The 21,404-nt window shown below is 33.6% G+C and overlaps 1 protein-coding gene across 1 annotated transcript; it reads left to right on the top strand.

Moving 5' to 3' along the window:
* Nucleotides 1–20,542: 20,542 nt before the first annotated feature.
* LOTGIDRAFT_69844 (hypothetical protein) lies at nucleotides 20,543–20,845 on the top strand (the record flags this gene model as incomplete). The annotated part of the gene is made up of 1 exon (XM_009053091.1): nucleotides 20,543–20,845. A coding segment is annotated over one exon (303 nt), but the record flags the coding sequence as incomplete, so codon positions are not given.
* Nucleotides 20,846–21,404: the final 559 nt, after the last annotated feature.

Consider the following 21,404-nt stretch of genomic DNA (forward strand, 5'->3'; position numbering starts at 1 on the left):
TGGCTTAAAGCCAGCTTTCTTGTCGAACGCGTTGTGTTTACACTGAGTTTAATTGGTTCCCGAACGACTTTAGTGTTATGATTTTACTATCAAAGATGGTGTTATGATTTTACTATCAAAGATGGTGTTATGATTTTACTATCAAAGATGGTGTCATTAAAGTAATTGACTTCCAGAATATTCCTCTCTAAGGAATATACTTTGAAATATACAGACGCTTTAGAATTAAACGTTCTATTTACTTCCGCAAAAGGAAAAATCGATAAAGTTTATATCTATGTCTTTGTTCCAGATATTCAATATATAGCTCAGGGTTTGTGAAGATTGTGTATTAGGAAATATAGGCTAATAAATAATATCGATTGTTGTTTATCAAGTGAAGGCTACGTTACTAGATAGGAAATGATTCTTTATGTCACGTGGACCTAAGATATGTTCTAGGTCATAAATTATACTGACACAGGCGTGGAAAGCATGTGAGAAGAGGAAAGCATGTGAGAAGAGGAAAGCATGTGAGAAGAGGAAAGCATGTGGATATGATAGGAGGAATCGCCCCTTCTAGTCCACAAAATTCCACATGTAACTCATTTTCGTAAGTTTGACATTTCGAGATTAGCTCATTGTTGACCTCTATGCAGTGGCGGAGCCAGGTTGGCGTCCGAGAGGGGCGAAATATCTGAGATTGCCCCATTTGGCTCCGTCACCAATCTTTCAACGCATTTTAAAATGTTTTTCACCATGACTCTGAAAATCAGAAACAGAGTACGCCGCGTACCGTTGGTCGATTACGGTCAAAAGAATTTTTTCCACCGATCTAATTTATCATATGAACAAATTACATTAATTCCTTTAATCAATCACAATATTTGCGAAGAATAAAACAAGAGGTTGATATTACAGAAATGACATATATGGTAATAATTTGCGTATCAAACTAACCATGTGTAGAAATAGAATTAAAGCTATATATAGATCAGTGGAATAGACACGAGATGAAGATAATTTAAATGTCCATTTCTAATAGTCGTATACTCGTGTTTAAAATCGCGTGGAGAAAAGACACGTGAAGCTTGAAACACATGGAAGAATTCGATTGCCAGTATAACGTGTCACATGGCATTAGGAATTCTAAGACTAGATCGTGAACTACAATGACATGGCATGATGTTCAAGACTTGTTGTACTATTCTGACATCTTTAGAATGTGAGTTTCATTGCCAAGAAAGAAAATGATTGAAAAATAATAATTTTGTATTTTATGGAGATTTCTAAATGAAATACATTTTATTTTATTTCAATATTTTTTGAGTTTTTCGATCATACATGCCTTGAAGACTGTTAACTGTTACGTTTTTGATATTCAATATCCGGATTTGAGTTTTTCTTTAATTCAAATGCAGGTCATTAAATTAGCTTTATGAATATCTTCTGCTTGAAATATACAACCAATTACGTTATGATCGATTTGGCCAATATTATCGTCGACCTTGTCCGTCTGCCCTTTTACTTTGATCATTCGTGAGCGTTAAAGAGACTCCAACTTTAATCAGATTTTTACATAAATTAATAAATACATTGGTGTATTATTTATAAGTAGAATAAGGGCCCTAAGAAACCAATAAGTTCGAGGTTCCAAATGGATTTTTTTTTGTATATTTTGGGGTTGTTGCGAGCATGCTACATAAGAATGGAAGGTATAAATTTCTAAAAAATTTGAGAAAGTAAAATTATCTCTGATGAATTGCTTATCAAACAAAGAAAACCGCAAAAAATACGAAAAGAATTATTTTATCTCGCATATCTTATTTCAGTGCGCACAGAACTCAAATTTTACAGCAAGTAAATAGTACTTACCGCTGGATGGTACGGTGGTTGAACTGTCAAGTTGTAAAGTAGGAACGGGTGATGTTTGTGGATGTGGTAATATAGGTGGATAGGATGAGGTCGTTCTGGGAGTTGGATATGTGGATTGGGCCGCGTTTATCAATACTAAACTATTTGGGCTTGTTTCAGTATAACCTACAAAAAGAAAAAATATCAAAAAATAAGGAAATCACGAGTATATGACTCTGTTTTGAGGGCAAACTTATAATTTACAAAGGGTGAAACGTTATTTCCTGAAACTAACTTGATTATGATTCAATTGTTTTATTCATAACTATGCAACACTGTTTATTCAAATTTAGTTGGAAACTGTATAATCAAAACGATATTTCAAAAGTATTTATAAAAGTCATTTGAAAAATGCTAAGTTACCTATTATGTAAAATTATCAGAAATATTACAACAAAAACTGTACTTGATTCGATAATTACGATATAAATAAGTAGTCTTAAAATACGATTTAAGAGAACAATATCTGGCACAAATTGCGAAATAAAAAAAAGATCCATCATTAAATTAATGAGAAATATTATATAAAGTCTGATATCCTTTAATCACGAAACGGTGTAAAGGAATTAATACCTACGATGAGAACTATGAGGTGAAATAGAATAATGGAATTACTTCCTACGTTGAGGAGTGTGAAATGAAATAGAATAAAGGAATTACTACCTACGTTAAGGACTGTGAGGTGAAATAGAATAAAGAAATTACTACCTATGTTGAGGACTGTGAAGTGAAACAAAATAAAGGAATTACGACCTACTTTGAGGACTGTGAGGTGAAATAGAATAAAGGAATTACTACCTACTTTGAGAATAGTGAGATGAAATAGAACAAATAAATTACTACCTACGTTGAGGACTGTCAAGTGAAACAAAATAAAGGAATTACGACCTACGTTGAGGACTGTCAAGTGAAACAAAATAAAGGAATTACGACCTACTTTGAGGACTGTGAGGTGAAATAGAATAAAGGAATTACTACCTACTTTGAGAATAGTGAGGTGAAATAGAACAAATAAATTACGACCTACGTTGAGGACTGTCAAGTGAAACAAAATAAAGGAATTACGACCTACTTTGAGGACTGTCAGGTGAAATAGAATAAAGGAATTACTACCTACATTGCGGACTGTCAGGTGAAATAGAATAAAGAAATTACTACCTACACTGAGGACTGTGAGGTGAAATAGAATAAAGGAATTACAACCTACATTGAGGACTGTGAGGTGAAATAGAATAAAGGAATTACAACCTACGTTGAGGACTGTTAGGTGAAATAGAATAAAGAAATTACAACCTACATTGAGGACTGTGAGGTGAAATAGAATAAGGGAATTACTACCTACGTTGAGGACTGTGAGGTGAAATAGAATAAAGGAATTACTACCTACGTTGAGGACTGTGAGGTGAAATAGAATAAAGGAATTACAACCTACATTGAGGACTGTGAGGTGAAATAGAATAAGGGAATTACTACCTACATTGAGGACTGTGAGGTGAAATAGAATAAAGGAATTACTACCTACATTGAGGACTGTGAGGTGAAATAGAATAAAGAAATTGCTACCTACGTTGAGGACTGTGAGGTGAAATAACATAAAGGAATTACAACCTGCCTTGAGGAATGTTGGGTGTAAAGTGGAGCAAAGTATGATCACAACCTACGTTGAGACTTGAGGGGTGAAAAAGAATAAAGGAAATACTGCCTAACCTGAAATCGTAGGGTGAAATAGAATAAAGGAATTACTACCTACACTGGAACCTGAGGGTGAAATAGAATGAAGGATTTAAAACCTACCCTGAGGACTGTGAGATGAACTGGATGTGTAATTTGTGTTTGGTTGAAGGCGAAGTGGATAAGGCGTCACAGGATACATAGGCACTGAAATAGAAAAAAAAATAACTGCAGTCATATACGTATCCTGATATCAAAGCTAGACAAGTTTGGGTTTTTTTGTCGTCACAATGTTAAAAAAAATCACTAAAAAATTTAATTTTCTTTTCCCGAAAACACAAACCTGTAATTGAAATCAATAGAAATTTTTAATTTTTTATAAAATTACAGGTTGAAATATTTTTGATAATATAAGATTTGAACGAGGAGGAGCACATATAACAAAACACAAGACAATATTATGGAATATAACACACTTCTTTGATCAGGTTAGGCACAAAACGTTTCAACACAATATAAACGTGTCGTCATCAGATGCCATCAGATGTGTTGAAACGTTATGTGCCCAACCATATTAAAAAAGTGTGTTATATTCCATAATATTGTCTTGTGTTGTGTTATATGAAATATTTTGCATCGATTTTTTTTTCTTTATATGTAGTTCATCCTTGAGAATTTTTCGCCAATAAATTTTAATCATGAAATATCTGTGACATGTTTAATGCATTATGTTTTTCAAATTAATTTTATATTGATAATTCTGAAAGATCTTTCTATGAAAAGAACTATACAATTTTACATGTATAATTTCTCTCGTTTCAAGATATGGAGGACAATTATTGTATATACACCTAGGTGTGTCCAGTATACACGTGACAACCATCACGTGTCTTGTGGACAAGGTCGGGAAGTATGATACTGGAACCAAAATCTGGACATTGAGTTAGCAAGCATGTTTTTAACTCGCTAGGTCACCTCGGCTGCAGAATGTTACCAAGACGAACGCTTTTACATAGATTTGATAATAATAGCCTTGTCAGGCAATAGACAATAAGACCATATTATTGTGACGTATACAGGAAGTTTATTGAGCTATAGAGAGGAAGGAATAGAGACACGAGATAATTATTGATGAACTTCCTGTTTTCATAGACACAGAAATAATAATCAGTTTCAATGAAAATTCTCACTCATTTCCTTGGAAATCAGACAAGACAAACAGATCTGTGTGAATAACCACAAGTCCACATAAACATCTCTAATAGAACAATGACGGGACATTCACAATTCAACGGAAATTGTCGTCTAAAGAAATGTGTCACCAAAGAGATACATATAGAAATCAGTTCCAAAGTTTCAAAATAAAAATTCAGACCCCTAGACGCTTAAACAGCATGACAACTTAGACTGTCGTCACTTCCGTCGGTGCATTTTTATTTAATTGTAAATGTACAAAAAAGAATATTCTGTCAAAGTTAATTAAATCTTCTTACGAATTTTCCAGCATATCAAATCCGTTTTTAACTTAACAAATGCGCTAAAGGACACATGAATTCGAATTAACTGTATTTTACCTTATATGTTTTGAGGGATTTTTTTAACAACAAAAGTCGTTTCGTTATCAATTAGTTTCTCGAAATTTCAGAATCCAAACATTCCTTAAATTTTAAATTTAACTCTGAATATTTTTCCTATTTTTCTGAGAGAGTATTAGAGATATTTGCTTTCATAAAAATTAACTTTAGGATTTCGACGAATCGACAGTTACGTTAGTCACATGACGTCATTCATGTCTTGTGTGATATCTAGGATTTCTATTATTTCCGGCCAACGGAAGTGAATAATTGAATGCTTCAGTCGATTCCTTCATTTATATACAGAATCGATCTAAATTTTCATCTCACGATTTTTAAACAAGCATGGTTTATATTTTTTATCATGCTTTGTCTATGTGAAATTTTTTCTCAGAAAATATCCTTCAATGTACATTGTACAACGTTGTCGATTTAGGAATTTTGTGCAATAATGGGGGGTGTTCGACGTATTTAATTTAACCTTTTACAATATGCATGATTATTAGATTATATGAATAACATTTTAAAGAGGAGCAACTATTTCAACCCGGGAAGACTGGACGTTTTGGTAGAATGGACCTAGTTCTCGCGCCTACATTTTTAATGTGCTGCAACAATCTGACGAATTGCAATTTAAAAATATTCTTCTATGACTGACACAATTTTATAGGCCGCCATGATATTTAATTTTGTTTTTCCACAGGAGAAAATAAAAGGCCGAAACATTTAATTAATTTCTTGAAGACCATGGAACACGATGCACTTAAGTCTTCTTGTAGATTATGACATGATGTGTCAAAATTAAGCTGTGGTGACCCATATTTAATTATAATTACACGTGTATTTCAATTTGGTTTATTTTTTGTTTATTGATATTTTTCTTTCCCATTGTAATAAAACAAAATTTTTAAGAAATGGGTCCGACATGAACCGCTTTGGTTGGTTGAACATACCGTCACTGGAACGGGGCTGTGATAGAAAAGTTGTTCGATTACAATTCAGACAAACAAAAAGATGGGAAATTGAATTTTTTTTTTTGTAATTGAAATTTTATTTCAATTAAATTGAAGGTGCCCACATAAACTCTTTAATAAATGCAATAAGTAAGTCTTACCATCTGGCCTGTTTATGAATTGTCGTAATGTATTAAACAGAATATCCCCTGACTGGGGATCGCGATCCATTACATCTTTACGACTCAATAAACACAGAGCTTTTCCTGCAAATAAATAAATCATTAATTACTTCAATGTATTGAAATACTGTAATACGCACAATGTCATTACGGTAATCCACCAAAAGTTAAACATTATAGAATAAGTTATGATATCTATCTTGATATTAGAGCACCAATATTATATTATTATAATATGAAAATATGAATATGACATCACTTAGGCATCACTTTCAGTAATATTGAAAATTTCGGTTCTTAGCATAAGAATTAAGATTATAAATTATTTCTGTTGTTGAAAATAATTGGTATTTGCTCTACAATTTGATTTAAAGAGCTATTTAGATATTTTACATTTTTATTTTTTTTCTGTGGATTGCTCCATTCGTCAACGAAATTTTATGAAATTCTTTAATAGATTGTGTTTATTCTACAGTTGGTTAAATGAGACTCCAAAATTGTCAAAAGTTGTCATAATTTTTAATAACATATGCCAAAAAAAACCAAAAAAAAACCGCTGTATTAAGTGGGCGATAAGAACAAATCAATGCTTATCAAAGAATATCAGAATTCTTCACATATATTAGGTAAATAGAAAACAGGAAGTTTTGAATATTTTAAAAAGAGGTTTTTTCTAAATTGTTATGTTTATCGGGGACACTGATAGCATCAATTTGCACCTTTCCAATTTTCAATCATACGTCTGTGGTTCCTGCAATTCTACTAAAACTAAGTGTTTGCTGGTGCAAATTGATGCGGTCAGTGTCCCCGATACATATACACAATTGAGCAAATCTCTTTATAGACGTGGAACATTGCGCTGGTCACTAACAAAACATTTATCAACTTGTATGAAATTATATTTGATATTAAAACTTTGAGGGTCATTCACTTTAAGACAAATTAAAGTTTCTCAATAAATAAAATTGTTCACTTTACTAAAGCATGCATTTTATGATGGCTGTATAACTAATTACAACGTGCGTGACAAGTAGTTTAGTACGGAAGCGTATCGGGAAAGTAAGACTTTTTTTTTATTCAAATCATCTGTTCCAATTGTTTTCTGACTGGTACACATATCACCATAATCAAAGTAGGTCTCTATCGTAAGAAACATTTTTCTCTTACCATTCATATCAAATTTATCAGGAGACACTGATTCTATGGCATATTCTTCTGAACACCAATTTAACCAAATACGAACTTCTTCTTTGTTCCATGTTTGAGGATGTCTTGCTGTACAATAAAACATAAAAATAGCTCAGAGACAAACTTAAATTAGCTATGCCCCAGTTCGGACGATTTCATGATTGCGTTCTTATTTTTCTTTGGAAACACTTATGAGAAATAAACCAAGACGTGTTGATTTTAAGTAAAAGCAAAAGGTCGGATCAAGCATGTAGTCACCAAAACTATGCACATGAAAATAACAAACAAGTAAAAATAAATGGTGCACTCAAACATAAAGTCACCGAAATTATGCACACAAAAATAATTAAAAAGTAAAAACAAATGGTAAAGTCAAGAAATTAAGTCACCGAAGTAAGGCACGTGAAAATTGTATAAAAAGTAAAAAACAAATGGTAAAGTCACTCTTCGAGTTACCGAAATCATAAAAATCATAAAAAAGTAAAAAGAAATGATGCACTCAAGCATAAAGGCACCGAAAATATGCACATGAAAATCGTTTAAAAAGTAAAAACAAATGGTGAAGTGAAGCACAAAGTCATCAAAATATGCAGATAAAAATAACTAAAAAGTGGTTAAGTCAAGCACATGGTCAAATCAAGCATAAAGTCACATGAAATTACCAAAAACACCATGGATAAAATTTTAGCAGACAACTATCAAGGATCATATGCTTTAGATAATTTCGAATTATTTTTTGAGGTAACGAATCGAAACTTGGAAATATAATTCAAAAGTAAAATTCTTGACCGCTCAGTAATAATTTGAATTAAAATTGGGAAAAAATATAACATATAAATTGATTATTAAAAAGCAAGAAGGTTAATAAAACTTTCTTAGTTTCAAAGAAATGTAATTGTTTCTTTGTTTATTGTATCAAAATTCAACTTACCTATAGAAGACGGCACAGTTGAAGACTGGCAATTCGCTGAAGTCACAGGAACAGTGGCTGTGGAGTAGTGAAACGACGGCGCCCATGGACATGGAGAATACATTAGCTGTTGCTTCAACGAGAATCTGGAAAATACAAGGAACTGATAGTGAGATAGATTGTGTAGTATTTTCAAGATCAATAAAGTTCAATTGATATTGTCTAGGTAAACTGCCTCCGATATTTCCTTCAAGTTTATATAATTAATTTATACAGCACGACGTTCCTGTTTCAATCGTTATGGCTAATTTATTACAGGTCCACTTTTACCGAACACGTGGAAGCGGTGAACATGTGTTAATATGTTAGCTCAGTGAAATTAAGTCAAATTAAGGGAACTGCATAAGTTATGATGCTTTGCTCTTCCAATATAATTATCGTGAAAAATGCATGCAGCAAATAAATAATTTTATAGGCTTCATAATTCCTAAAGGAACAAAGCTTCGAGTTAACCCTAAATGACAATTAATCAATTAGTCTTAGTTTATTTCCTGCCACATGCAGAAACATTGGCGGAAGTCAGGCCCGTAGTCAGACTTGAGTAATATATTCGAAGGGCTGTTGTATATAATATTTCGTTGCAGCATTGGTGGGTTGCCAGAATTTTTTCTCTTGGCGGAGAATCCAATTCACGGGACTGGCGGAAATATTTCAAATAGGCAAACCTATTCAGTAGACAAAATTGTATTTTTTTCTTTAGGGCAGTCCCCTTGAACAAAGGAGTAAGAGACAGGGGTGGGGAAAATATTATTATATAGGACAAACCAGCTGACAACCCCCCGCCCCCCAAACAGGCCTTCGGTCCGTACGCCCATACTATTGAAAACAATAGGAAAGAACGAAAACTTTTTTTTTAAACCTAAAGTACACTTCTGTGTTTTCTGACCTTGATCACTGTAAACACAAATATGGCTTCATATATTTTCTGAATTTAATTTAATTTTATAAAAAAAAACTGTTAATTTGATAATTCTTTACATTTCTACAACGCAATCGATTTTCTTATAGCAGACCAAAATCTCAAAGCAATTAATTCGGTCTAGGTTTAATGTATAAAATAACTTTGTCGATTTCCGCGCAAAATTTTACTTCCGGTTAAATGATATTTTAAACAAAAACCTCTTGTTTTAGAACACTCAAAAATTGCAAGTCAAACTGAGCTATCGGAACTGCAACCATTGGAGCATATGGCCCGAATTCAAAGATCACATGTGTGTTTTCGGTCTAATATCCGTGCTCTGATGCGTGTTTTGTGGCGGTGCGATATTTCGTGAAATTCGTCTGTTGCAAGTGCGTTTTGACCCTAAGTCTACCTAGGTCAACACGTGGCAATGCCTGGAATTTACTTGTAGATTCACAGAATTATTTTTTGTATTTTTAATGCCCTCCACTGAACGGATCCGTATCAGTGCCACAAGCTCGTGCGTCATTGTTGATACATTATTGGAAAAGATTAGGGCATTGTACTGAATTTAATTCAAATCCACGAGTTCGGTAGGTTTCTAATTAGTTGGTTAAACACGTGAATGGGAAATGAATGGTACAATGATATTATAGATATTATATATACCGAGCATAAGTGTATGATCATAAATATATTATATACCGTGTACATCTATACACGCTTGTAGTCTATTATTGATTACTTCAACACAGGTGTCTATATGTGGAAATAATAGTTGAACGCAATCTAGGTTATTTCCGCGTTTTACGCTTGAATCCTCAGATGTTAAAATTAAACTGAAATGATGGCTTACGACCTACTTTTCTGCTTTTTTTGATAGTTAAGAAGAAAACATCATACAGTTATCACTAGAAGTAAGAAAAAAAGACAGAAAGAACATAGAATGCAAGTAAGCTCAGGCCAGTCCTAGGATGTGCGACTGGAAAAGGTGCCAAAACCCCTTTCACAGAAATTTAGCTTTTACGATGGATATAATCGTTATAAATGTAGCAACGCTAAACAAAAATTAAGGACAGAATGTGCGAATTTTATTCGCCGATACTTGGCCGAACTATTCGCCGCAGAATTCTTCGGTCAACGCAGTGGACATAGATGGCGAATGCCTGCGTTGATAACTCGCCTGAAAAGTAAATTACGCATGCGCACGACACTTAGTCATATGATAACACAATGGCGGTGTCCAGAAAGAAGCGAAGAGTGGCAGTTGCTTTTATCGTATAAGTTTTGCTTTGACTCCCATAACATAATTAATTTCTGCGCTCCACATTGCATCACTGGAGGTCGCCATTTTATTTGTCATGTGACGCTTCGGGCGTCTGTAATTGGTTGAGTTATAGGAAAGTTTGTAAAAGACTTCGCCAGAGAGGATACACTTGCCGAACAAGTCGATGGCGATAAATATTCGGGCGAATAATATAAAATACGCTTGATGTTAGAGAATGGCTTGATCGGGCGAATGTCGTCGCACCGGATACACGACTCGGCCTAACATTCGTCTGTCCACTGCTTTAGGTCAACACAATTAAATTTGTCTTCTTTATATGTTTTTCGACCTATATCTTCTCTGCCACTTGTAGGGATCATACATTTTACTCACAGAGCTCAAAGAGGTGACAGGGAAGAAAGAAGCAATCTGTAGCAAACCTTGTCTTACGATCACATGTTTATCCAAATAAACCATGAGTCAAAAAGATCACCAAGCTAGCCACATCACAACTTTTATGTTTAAATATAACATCTACTTACTCGTAAATCCTTAGGTCAGTTCCAGAAAATGTTCCTCTCAAAATCATATCGAGTCAAATATACCTTTTTATTTTAGCTATATTAGCTACGATTTCACAGTTTTCCTTTTCCTTTGACGAATTTCACTGAATTGACGTATATTGAAGCAGTGAACAATTGCACAATGATAAAGCCATTAACATGTCCAATTAGCTGCTGGTAATTTGTATAATATTATAAGAAGACGGATAGAGAATTTTTTGAGGAAACGGTCGTTCCTGATTTCCAGGTGATAGCAACACGATTGCCTTGTTTTGATCTCAGATTGAAATTACCAACACTGAGTTGTAGATGTCTTTCCTGTAAAAATGTCCAATTTTGTTTCAAAATTATTATTATTTCATACAATATCAATTACTATACTGGCATATATCATGTAATTTTTTTCCGGGAATGGGTAACCAAACTTCACATCCATGATTCGGTCAAGTATTCAGACAGATGACATTGCAAATTTAGTAGCGGTGCAAGCCTCTTGGAACTGTGGATACAAATAGAAAACGTTTGGGTTGATATTCTTAATAGGGACAAGCTATTGCATTGGGAGGAGGGGGCAAGCAGGGAGGGGGGTCTAAAGGAGTCGTGAATTAAAATCTGTATTTTAATCCAACTGTCGTCGTGTAACGATTTATCTCATAAATACGCAAAGACACCTGAAAATTGATAGCTCGAAGACTTACCGCTCAATAAAATGCAGAATCTCCCAGGCCTCCATGTTGAAATGAAAGTCCCATTCAAAAGCTTTGCATATAGGAAACTGGGCCTGGGCGTGGTTTAATACTAAATAAATCTTTAGATATAATAAATATTGACGGTAATGATTTCTTCTGTATTGTGGGTGCGTGCTTTATAAAGTATTATAATGGGCCCGTCCTATTATCTATGTTTCGTACAGGTAATCTTTCGCGGAAATCAGTCAAATATCCGCTAACATAGGGTAACCCTAGATAAGATATATCAAGTTAAAGGTGCACTCAAAATGAATGATGTTTTATGCCCTAAAATTCTGCCCGCGATTGTAAGTTGCACAGTCTGTGGCTAACAAAGCCTTGGTTCATTGCCTCAATCGAACGAGAAGATGTTGCACTTTAAGAGTGGTTAGCCGATTTAACAAAAACAACAAGAAACTCAGAGTGCAGAAAGTTCATGAGGGTCAAAAACTTTTGTAAGGTGGAACCTCTATGAAAGGTACACCCATTCAAATGGTACATCCGGTGTCACATTGTATCTGTGTTAGCGTTCCGTGGAGTTTTTAGCAACGCTTAGTTTAAATGGACATTTAGACCAGATCGTCTCATTCATCCACTGAAAGCGAACCTTAGCCTGTCATCTACCAACCAGATCGTCACACATATCAGCGAAATGCTTATATCGCAAAATTTACCACCTATAACGGTCTGCCAGAAAGTTGCAAATTTTGGATTTTCAAGGAAGACTACATATGAGCGATTGAGCGCTACACTTCATCTTGTCTGTGATCTAATAACGTTTTATGCAACTTTTCAACACGAGAAACACATAAGATGTTTTGAGGCATGAAAGATTTGCGTTTTTGATGTCATAATAATGGTAATGTTTTTCTGCGAAATTACAGAAACGCAAGTCGTCCCCACCCATCCATCCTTGCATGTCTTATTGAGAAAAAAGCATTAAAAAAGCGATTATGTGTGAAAAATATAAGAGACAACAAATCATATCTTTCCCTGAGAATTTATCCGTCAAAGTCATTATCAAACCTACGCATATATTTGACGCATATAATGTCAAGGCGATAAAGAAAGCAATCTTTAATGTTTAACATCTTTCATCGTACACTGTTTAATAATAGTCAGAAGTAGCCAGTTATCCTTTTAACAGCAAACTACCACTACACAAAATTAGGATTTTAAATATCAAGAAAGTTGTCGAAATCAAACGATTGAACGTTTTTCCATAGCATCAATATTGAAGGAGATACATGTATTTGCCTTAAAACTGAAGACACACACATGCCGGTGCGATGCCTGCGTTGCGGTAAACCGGTGCAAAGTCCTGAGACTTTTGGTCCGGTGAACGCAGTGGGGAAATATAGCAACGCACCGCAACAGCATATATGTGTCATGTCAAATGCATACGCTTGTTTGTTTCGATCCGGTGAAACGCTGCGGTGAAATGAACGCATCGCATCGCCGCACCGGACGACGAACCGCATGTATGTGTCTTTAGCTTTAGCGTAATTCCCTTCTAGATAAACGATATTTGCTGGCGATTTTTTTTTTATCTCGTCTGCGTTTTATGTTGTCTGCGTGTTCCCGCACTCTCGAGATAAGACATAGAGGGACATCATCCAAGCAGATTGATTTCCATTTGCATGATCTTATCAACATAGCGGAAAACTGTCGACTGGAGAATTTCTGTATCGTCTTGTTCTCGCAACTTGTCGCTGAAACTATTGACAAGACTCTGGTCTGCAAAAATCGGCGACGAAAACTGTTTGCGTGCCACCGGAATTAGTGACCATAGGCCGTATCTCTAATATAATGATAGAAAAACACTGACCTCCGTTTATAAAATACAAACTAATAATTCATTATCATATTTCAATATACAGAGTGAACTTAAATCAAACAGATGAAATTTACAATACTCATTTTTCTGTTACGCTCGAATCATGATACTTTGCTGCAATAAGTGTATGGCTTTTAATAGATTGTTGTATGATCAATCACTAAATCATTGCATTACAATTACACTTGGTAACATTATAGTCAATAACGGCCAAAACAAAAAATATTACCGAAAAGCACAAACCAATTCATTACTATAGATATCAACTCATCTCCCACCAAATTGCACAACGATGAAAGCTTTATTTGTCAGTGGTAGAATTTGAATAAAAAAAAAATATAATTCTTATGACATTTTGCTGTGGGGCATAGGTGACTTTTATGTGATTAAATAAATCCTGTCTATTTCCTTATTCCTGTCATATACACCATATTGGATAATAATATATTTTGTTTCTTTTTATACCATTGACACTTATTTTTTGAAAGGTCACAGAGGTAACAGAGCGATTTTCGGAACAAACCAGGAAGTGAAATCTATATTGTCGACTATTCTAGGTCAGTGATGCAATTATGCACGTCCTGGGACAAAATATAAGCTATGTTGTCAAGATCATATGCAGTAGGGTTCGGCTTGACCTTGCGACTGACAGAATCTGCGAAAAACTTTTAACGACTGTACTGGCTTTTTATCGCAGAATCACATAATCTGTAAATTGAAGCGCATCGACAACTGAAAAGTCAGCGGCAATCAGTTGCACGTCTTTTTTTTTCTAGCAACATTAGGATCTTGCCGTATAAATTTGCGACCATCCACCATCCAAAATATCGGGTTTGCGATTTCTCGATATACGCATTTCATTCATGTGTCTGTGACAATAATTTAAAATTTGGAAAAATCTGATCAATGGCAAAATTGATCAGTGGTTATCAATTGCCAGTTACTACTTTCTGGCAAAAGTGGGATCTTTGACGGTAGGAATTGCGACCACCTAGTTAATGGAGGTTGCTTATTGTCTGTCAATATCTCGATATAAGCATTCCATTCAAGATGAGGCAAAGACCGAACTTTGTATTTGTAACTATATCTCACCGGAATATATTAAATGAAATATTAAATCGGATTATGCAATAATATTTCGCCAATAATGACACACATAGTCCTAATTCACTTCAAAAATGCAGGAAATGTATCATTGATATTAGTGTGAAAATGTCAACTCACACATGTTTTCTATAGGGAAAGACATACTTGACATAAAGTGACTGACTGTCAGAGACATTATAGTCGCCCACATCTGCTTTTTCCAGTACATACACTATCAAAAACAATCAGTTATGGATTAGGTTTACATTTAATTCGCTTTTAAGTTTCTGAGAGAAATGTTTCAAAAGGTATTTAAAGGGAAATAACTACAGTAATAAATATTATATTTTTGTTAATAGGCTGAAATTTGATCCAAAATGGTACCTGCATGGAATGAAAGCTACATTTTAAATATATATATATAAAAAAAATCAAAACCATCCCGAGGAAACAAATGCAAAAATTTTAACTGTAAAGAGATATCTTGGTACACGGAAAAAAATCATGATAACAAAATAAACAAATTATAACATATATTAAAATTCATCCGAAATGAACGCTCATACAACGACATGTTTATCTTGATGAGTAATATTGTTAGACATATCATCTTACTTATGATTCCCGGGTCCCGTTTCGCAATAAAAACTTCGGTTGTAAGAATGATATTTTTTAATGTATATTCCACACAAACGACAAATTTTTATCGAATAAGAGAGAAAACTAGAAAAACGTTTAAATAAAAACATAAAGTATCTTACTAGCTCGATATTCCTTAAATTTTAACCATAAAGATTAATACATTCAAAAAATATTAACGTTTTCATTTTGTTACCATAACACTCGAAAGCAAACATGTTCACCTATTTTCTTACGCCCCTGTTTGGGTGTGTTCAGGATAGACCCTTCAAAATTAAATCCGGAAGCTAGCACACCTTTTGTTAGGGATTAGTGCATGTCTCTTTCTCTCCTATTGCGTTACTGGGCGTGTGTATAGAGTATACTTTTCGAGGTGTGATACTTTCAACCCAGTTATTCATATAAATAAACCTCACGAACTTCATTCAGATTATAATAAATTATAATAAAGATAACAATCTATATTTATATACTATATAAGTTTGTGTAATTTAAGTGCGCGATACAGTTTATTTCGGAGGAAGGTTGACCTACTTTACCTTCGTTTATCTTGAAGGGATTAAAAAAAAATATCGGGGACGCTAAAAGTTACCAATTCAATAAAATTATACAACATCACTCAAAATGTATCTGAAATAGTGACGTCAGATCTGTACTAAAGTGTTCACTGTTGACCTTATTGCGAATTATTTAATTATGTATGATAGCACAAATACTTCCTTCGATTTGAAATGTTTAGTAATAGCATTTAAGCGTGGCGGTCGCGTTCAAATTAAAAGGATTGTCATTGATATTCAAGAAATTTTGTTGGGGGAATGCTGAAAAGTTAAATTAACACGGCTAACTGACTTATTATTTGTAACTATACCACCCCTTTAAATTGACCTTGGCTACACGGAAATTAAATAGATCCCTACCTATCCCGGATTCAAATTCACCAATCGTATGTGAGGTCAACACTTCCCGTTCGAAAGCCGACTATTCACAATGATTTAGCAAATAATGATCTATAATTATATGCAACAATTTTTTTGACAAATATTATACATGTGGTAAAAAGATGCTTCTAAATTTGAATATGTGCTTTTATACTGGCAATGTTAAATTAAGTTTTATAGATGTTTTCAAATCTTATTCTAAGACACGGGCGTTAAATACAGTTATTGAATTGATGTTTCTTCGTTTATCTTATCTTTTTACATATATGATACATCGGATTAAACTGCATATTATATTTTGCCATTGACACCCAGCTTAATGGGCCCCGCACTGTAGCGATCACCAGTTGCGTATGGTTGAGAGTATAAAATAATGGGCATACGTTTCATGTGATAGGATAGATATTGATAAAAAGGTCAATTTCACTTGCTTTTTTTGCTTATACGCACACGCAAATCAAATGTTTCATATGACACATACAGATTTGAAGGCTCAAATTTCGACGAAAACACTATTACTGATGGGCTTTGCCGTTTCTGAGGTTAAGGTACAACTGATAAAAAATAGCGCATCTGTCCCTTTAAAACATTTCTATTGGAGCTTTAACACAATATTGCCATACTTTTATGAAATCAATTTGAGCCACTCTCTTATTATTCGGAGAATATCGCATTGTTTTCAGATGCAGATAGAGTGATGGCATCGTCGTAAAATGTTAACAACCACAGCAAAGACCCATTTGTGTCCTATTCATTCCATTGTGTAGGCATACCTGGTTTGCACAATTTGCTAAATGTTTCTGCCAAGACAGCGAAACTAAATCTATGAAGATAATATATGGAATTTTATCCTGATAATATTACAGAATCTGCCATTTGTTGAATAACATTATCATGAATGATATGTTCAGACTGGCACAGCGTAATTTGATAATATTGCCTGAAATCATTTCCACTATAAAACCAAAACAGGAAATAAAAGGTTTTGTCAAACATATTTTCTCCAAAAATTGAAGATCAACACAAGAGATAACAAAGATTAAGCATACCCATCTCATAAAACTTAACTACCAACTTAACAATCTAGTTTTAAAATACAATGATCACTAGAGACATAAATTTATAATGAAAGTTTAAAAATCTTGAACATGATATAGGTTTCGTGTTATGTAGCCTTTGCAACCATGTAAGAAAATTACATGATAACAACACGAGTTTAACTAAACAAATAAAAAAAGGAAATACAGCCTTGTGCTTGCCTTAAAGAAAAAAAACAGTTGGGCGACTGGTACATTGAAAAACACCGAAATTTCTGAGGCCCTTTCTATTTAGCATCACCAATGACGTCACAATATCGATAATATCTGCATTGGGGAATGGATTAATATTTGGGATAGCTTCCATTTGTACATTTTTATCTAATTGTACAAGAACCCGGTGTAAAATTTTAATCTGATGTGTGGCAGTAATTAATTGAAATATGTAATGACCTGATGATCATGTAAAGGGATAGACGCGGTAAATTGGGTAAATTGGCATAATTTCTTCATAAAACTACGAATTTCTTTCTCAATTTCTATAGATTTCTTTTCTATATATAACAGTGTCACAACTTCGGTTGTAGGTAGAAAATAGAGAGAAAAGCAAGGTGGAGAAGAAAGGATGAAAGACGAGAATACACGAGAAAGTAAAGAGAATAGACAGGGGGAAGTATATATATAAAAATTAGGTAGCTTTACAAAATGTTGGAGTGGAAATTTCAGATCGATCTCGCCAATGATGTTCAAAAATATAATAGAATAAAACATTAGATACAACGGATCAAGCTATTTCTAGACAAAACGCTCCATAGTTCTTCAAAGCTTATAGAGACCACCGGACGTTGCCTTATATTACTAGATTTAGCAAAAATTTAAAAAAGGGTTATTGTGACTCGCAAATTACGATGCGATAACGCTTAAATGAACCCTGCCTTAACGATAACCTCAGGTCAATAAGTGCTTAAGACTTCGTTCCAAGAATTTGCATCATTTCCTGTAAGAATAACAGTAAATCATACAGTCTCCTTAGATGGATTGAAATTTCGTGTAGCAAGGACGGATGTTAAATTTGAAAACACGGACGTGAAATCAACATGGTATGACCAATGAATTAAAATACGGAAGTGTCCTTGTACATAACCAAATACAAAGAGATGTTTCTATTTTCAGGTACGGTATTGTCAATTTGACTAATTACATGTACATGAAACAAGTTATATCCGCTATATTAATAGTAAGCTATGTATACATCATTTACCTTCAGGCAATTATATACCTCTTTTTAAAAAAACGAAACACAGAATTAGGGTGGCGTAGTTTCTGTGTATATATATTGGATACAAAAAATGTCATTTCCAACTCTCAGATGATGACATTGAAAAAAAGCGAGCCACCATTCTTCAAAATGTAATGAAAATGTCATGATTTGGACATTCACTCTAAAGTATGCAAATGACCCACTCAAAGGTGTCAAAGGTAATACTTCCACGTAAGGGTAATAATAACGACTAGGAAACTAAGGCTGTCATCACGTCACTTCCGCCGGTACGTTTTGTTTTAATTATAAACAGATAAACCAGCCTCCAGAATTTTATCGAGAAATTGTACCAAAGCCGAAATGTGTAAAAGCAAATATTTAGACGACTATATCAACTTAAAATAATGCTACTTAAGTAGGTAAGCATTACTACATAAACTACATTACGTTTTGGGTTCTGATCACGAATAAGGTTGTACACAAATTTTAAATTGTTTATCTCCGGAAACGATAAATAAGTTACATGTGCGACCTCGCGTGACCTCATTTGCATGTTTTGATAAACATGGGTTATCTTTGAAACGTCAACTTTCAGAATTTTTCCTGTCGTTTTAAAGCAATGTCAAATTTGTTATTTATTTCCATCATATACAAAATGGCAGATTTCAAATATCACCAAACATCACTATTTTTTATCGGTCAAATTCCTTTTAATCCCGAGCTGTAATTGGAATTTCAAATGCCGTGTAGTAGAATATATTCCAGTGAAGAAAGTCTGGTGACAAACTAGCGGAATCCATGTCAGCAGATAAATTCTATGTAACACAATCTGGGCCATATTCTTATTTTCTTTTAATGAATATTAGCAATAAATTACTTGAAAGAATTGTCATTAGTTATAATGAATTATTATTTAAGATACATACTAAGACATGATGATTATAAAAATGGGTATCAATACAACGTGTTTTTCTCGACTTTTTTTTTATAGATCAAACATTGTACACGAGGTGAGGTATTTTGCCGCCGTTGTCGTATTGGTTACTCATGAGAAAATGGTCAAAATGAGGGATTCATAAAAAAAAAACCGAAACAAACAAATTTTAATTATTTTATACAATATTTTAACTTTGACGAAATTCGGTTTTGAATCCTAATATTCACGAATATAGGTTACACAAATGTATACATGTATTGTAGGCGCGTGACACAAGCATGGCATGTAATGTTATGTCCCTTTCGATACCACTGGATTGCCAAGTGTCTAAAAACATGTTATCTAAAGTGGTACTTTTGATAACAAATTTTAGTAAATTCATACCTTACGCCCACTCGTAAAGATATATATTATAGCAATAAATCTAATAGTAATGAGTAATGAACCTCCTGGGATTTGGGGTGAAAATATGTTCCAATTTTCACGCATGGTTATTCGTCGACACAGAGTACTGTTAGAAGCTGCTCTTCAACTTCAATTTAATACCTGTAGATTATCAATGTCTTGTTCTAGATGTAAATCATCAATGTCTAGTTCTACCTGTAAATTATCAATGCCTAGTTCTACCTGTAAATTATCAATATCTAGTTCTACCTGTAAATTATCAATGTCTAGTTCTACCTGTAAATTATCAATATCTAGTTCTACCTGTAAATTATCAATGTCTGGTTCTACCTGTAAATTATCAATATCTAGTTCTACCTTTAAATTATCAATGTCTTGTTTTACCTGTAAATCATCAATATCTAGTTCTACCTGTAGATTATCAATGTCTAGTTCTACCTGTAAATTATCGATATCTAGCTCTATCTGTAAATTATCAATATCTAGTTCTGCCTGTAAATTATCAATGTCTTGTTCTACCTGTAAATTATCAATATTTAGTTCTACCTGTAAATTATCAATATCTAGTTCTAGCTGTAAATTATCAATATCTAGTTCTACCTGTAAATTTTCAATGTCTAGTTCTAGCTGTAAATTATCAATATCTAGTTCTACCTGTAAATTATCAATATCTAGTTCTGCCTGTAAATTATCAATGTCTAGTTCTACCTGTAAATTATCAATGTCTTGTTCTACCTGTAAATTATCAATATCTAGTTCTACCTGTAAATTATCAATATCTACTTCTACCTGTAAATTATCGATATCTGGTTCTACCTGTAAATTATCAATATCTAGTTCTACCTGTAAATTATCAATGTCTAATTCTACCTGTAAATTATCAATGTCTAGTTCTAGCTGTAAAGTATCAATGTCTAGTACTGCCTGTAAATCATCGAATATAGTTCTAGCTGTAAATTATTAATGCTAGTTCTACCTGTAAATAAGCAATGTCTAGTACTGCCTGTAAATCATCGAATGTAGTTCTACATGTAAATTATCAATGTCTAGTTCTACCTGTAAATTATCAATGTCTAGTACTGCCTGTAAATCATCGAATATAGTTCTAGCTGTAAATTATCAATGTCTAGTTCTACCTGTAAATTATCAATGTCTAGTAATGCCTATAAATTATCAATGTCTAGTAATGCCTATAAATCATCGAATGTAGTTCTACCTGTAAGTTATCAATGTCTAGTTCTACCTGTAAATTATCGATATTTAGCTCTACCTGTAAATTATCAATGTCTAATTCTACCTGTAAATTATCAATGTCTAGTACTGCCTGTAAATCATCGAATATAGTTCTAGCTGTAAATTATCAATGTCTAGTTC

This window comes from Lottia gigantea (genome assembly GCF_000327385.1).
Source record: "Lottia gigantea unplaced genomic scaffold LOTGIsca_2, whole genome shotgun sequence".
NCBI lineage: Eukaryota > Metazoa > Mollusca > Gastropoda > Lottiidae > Lottia > Lottia gigantea.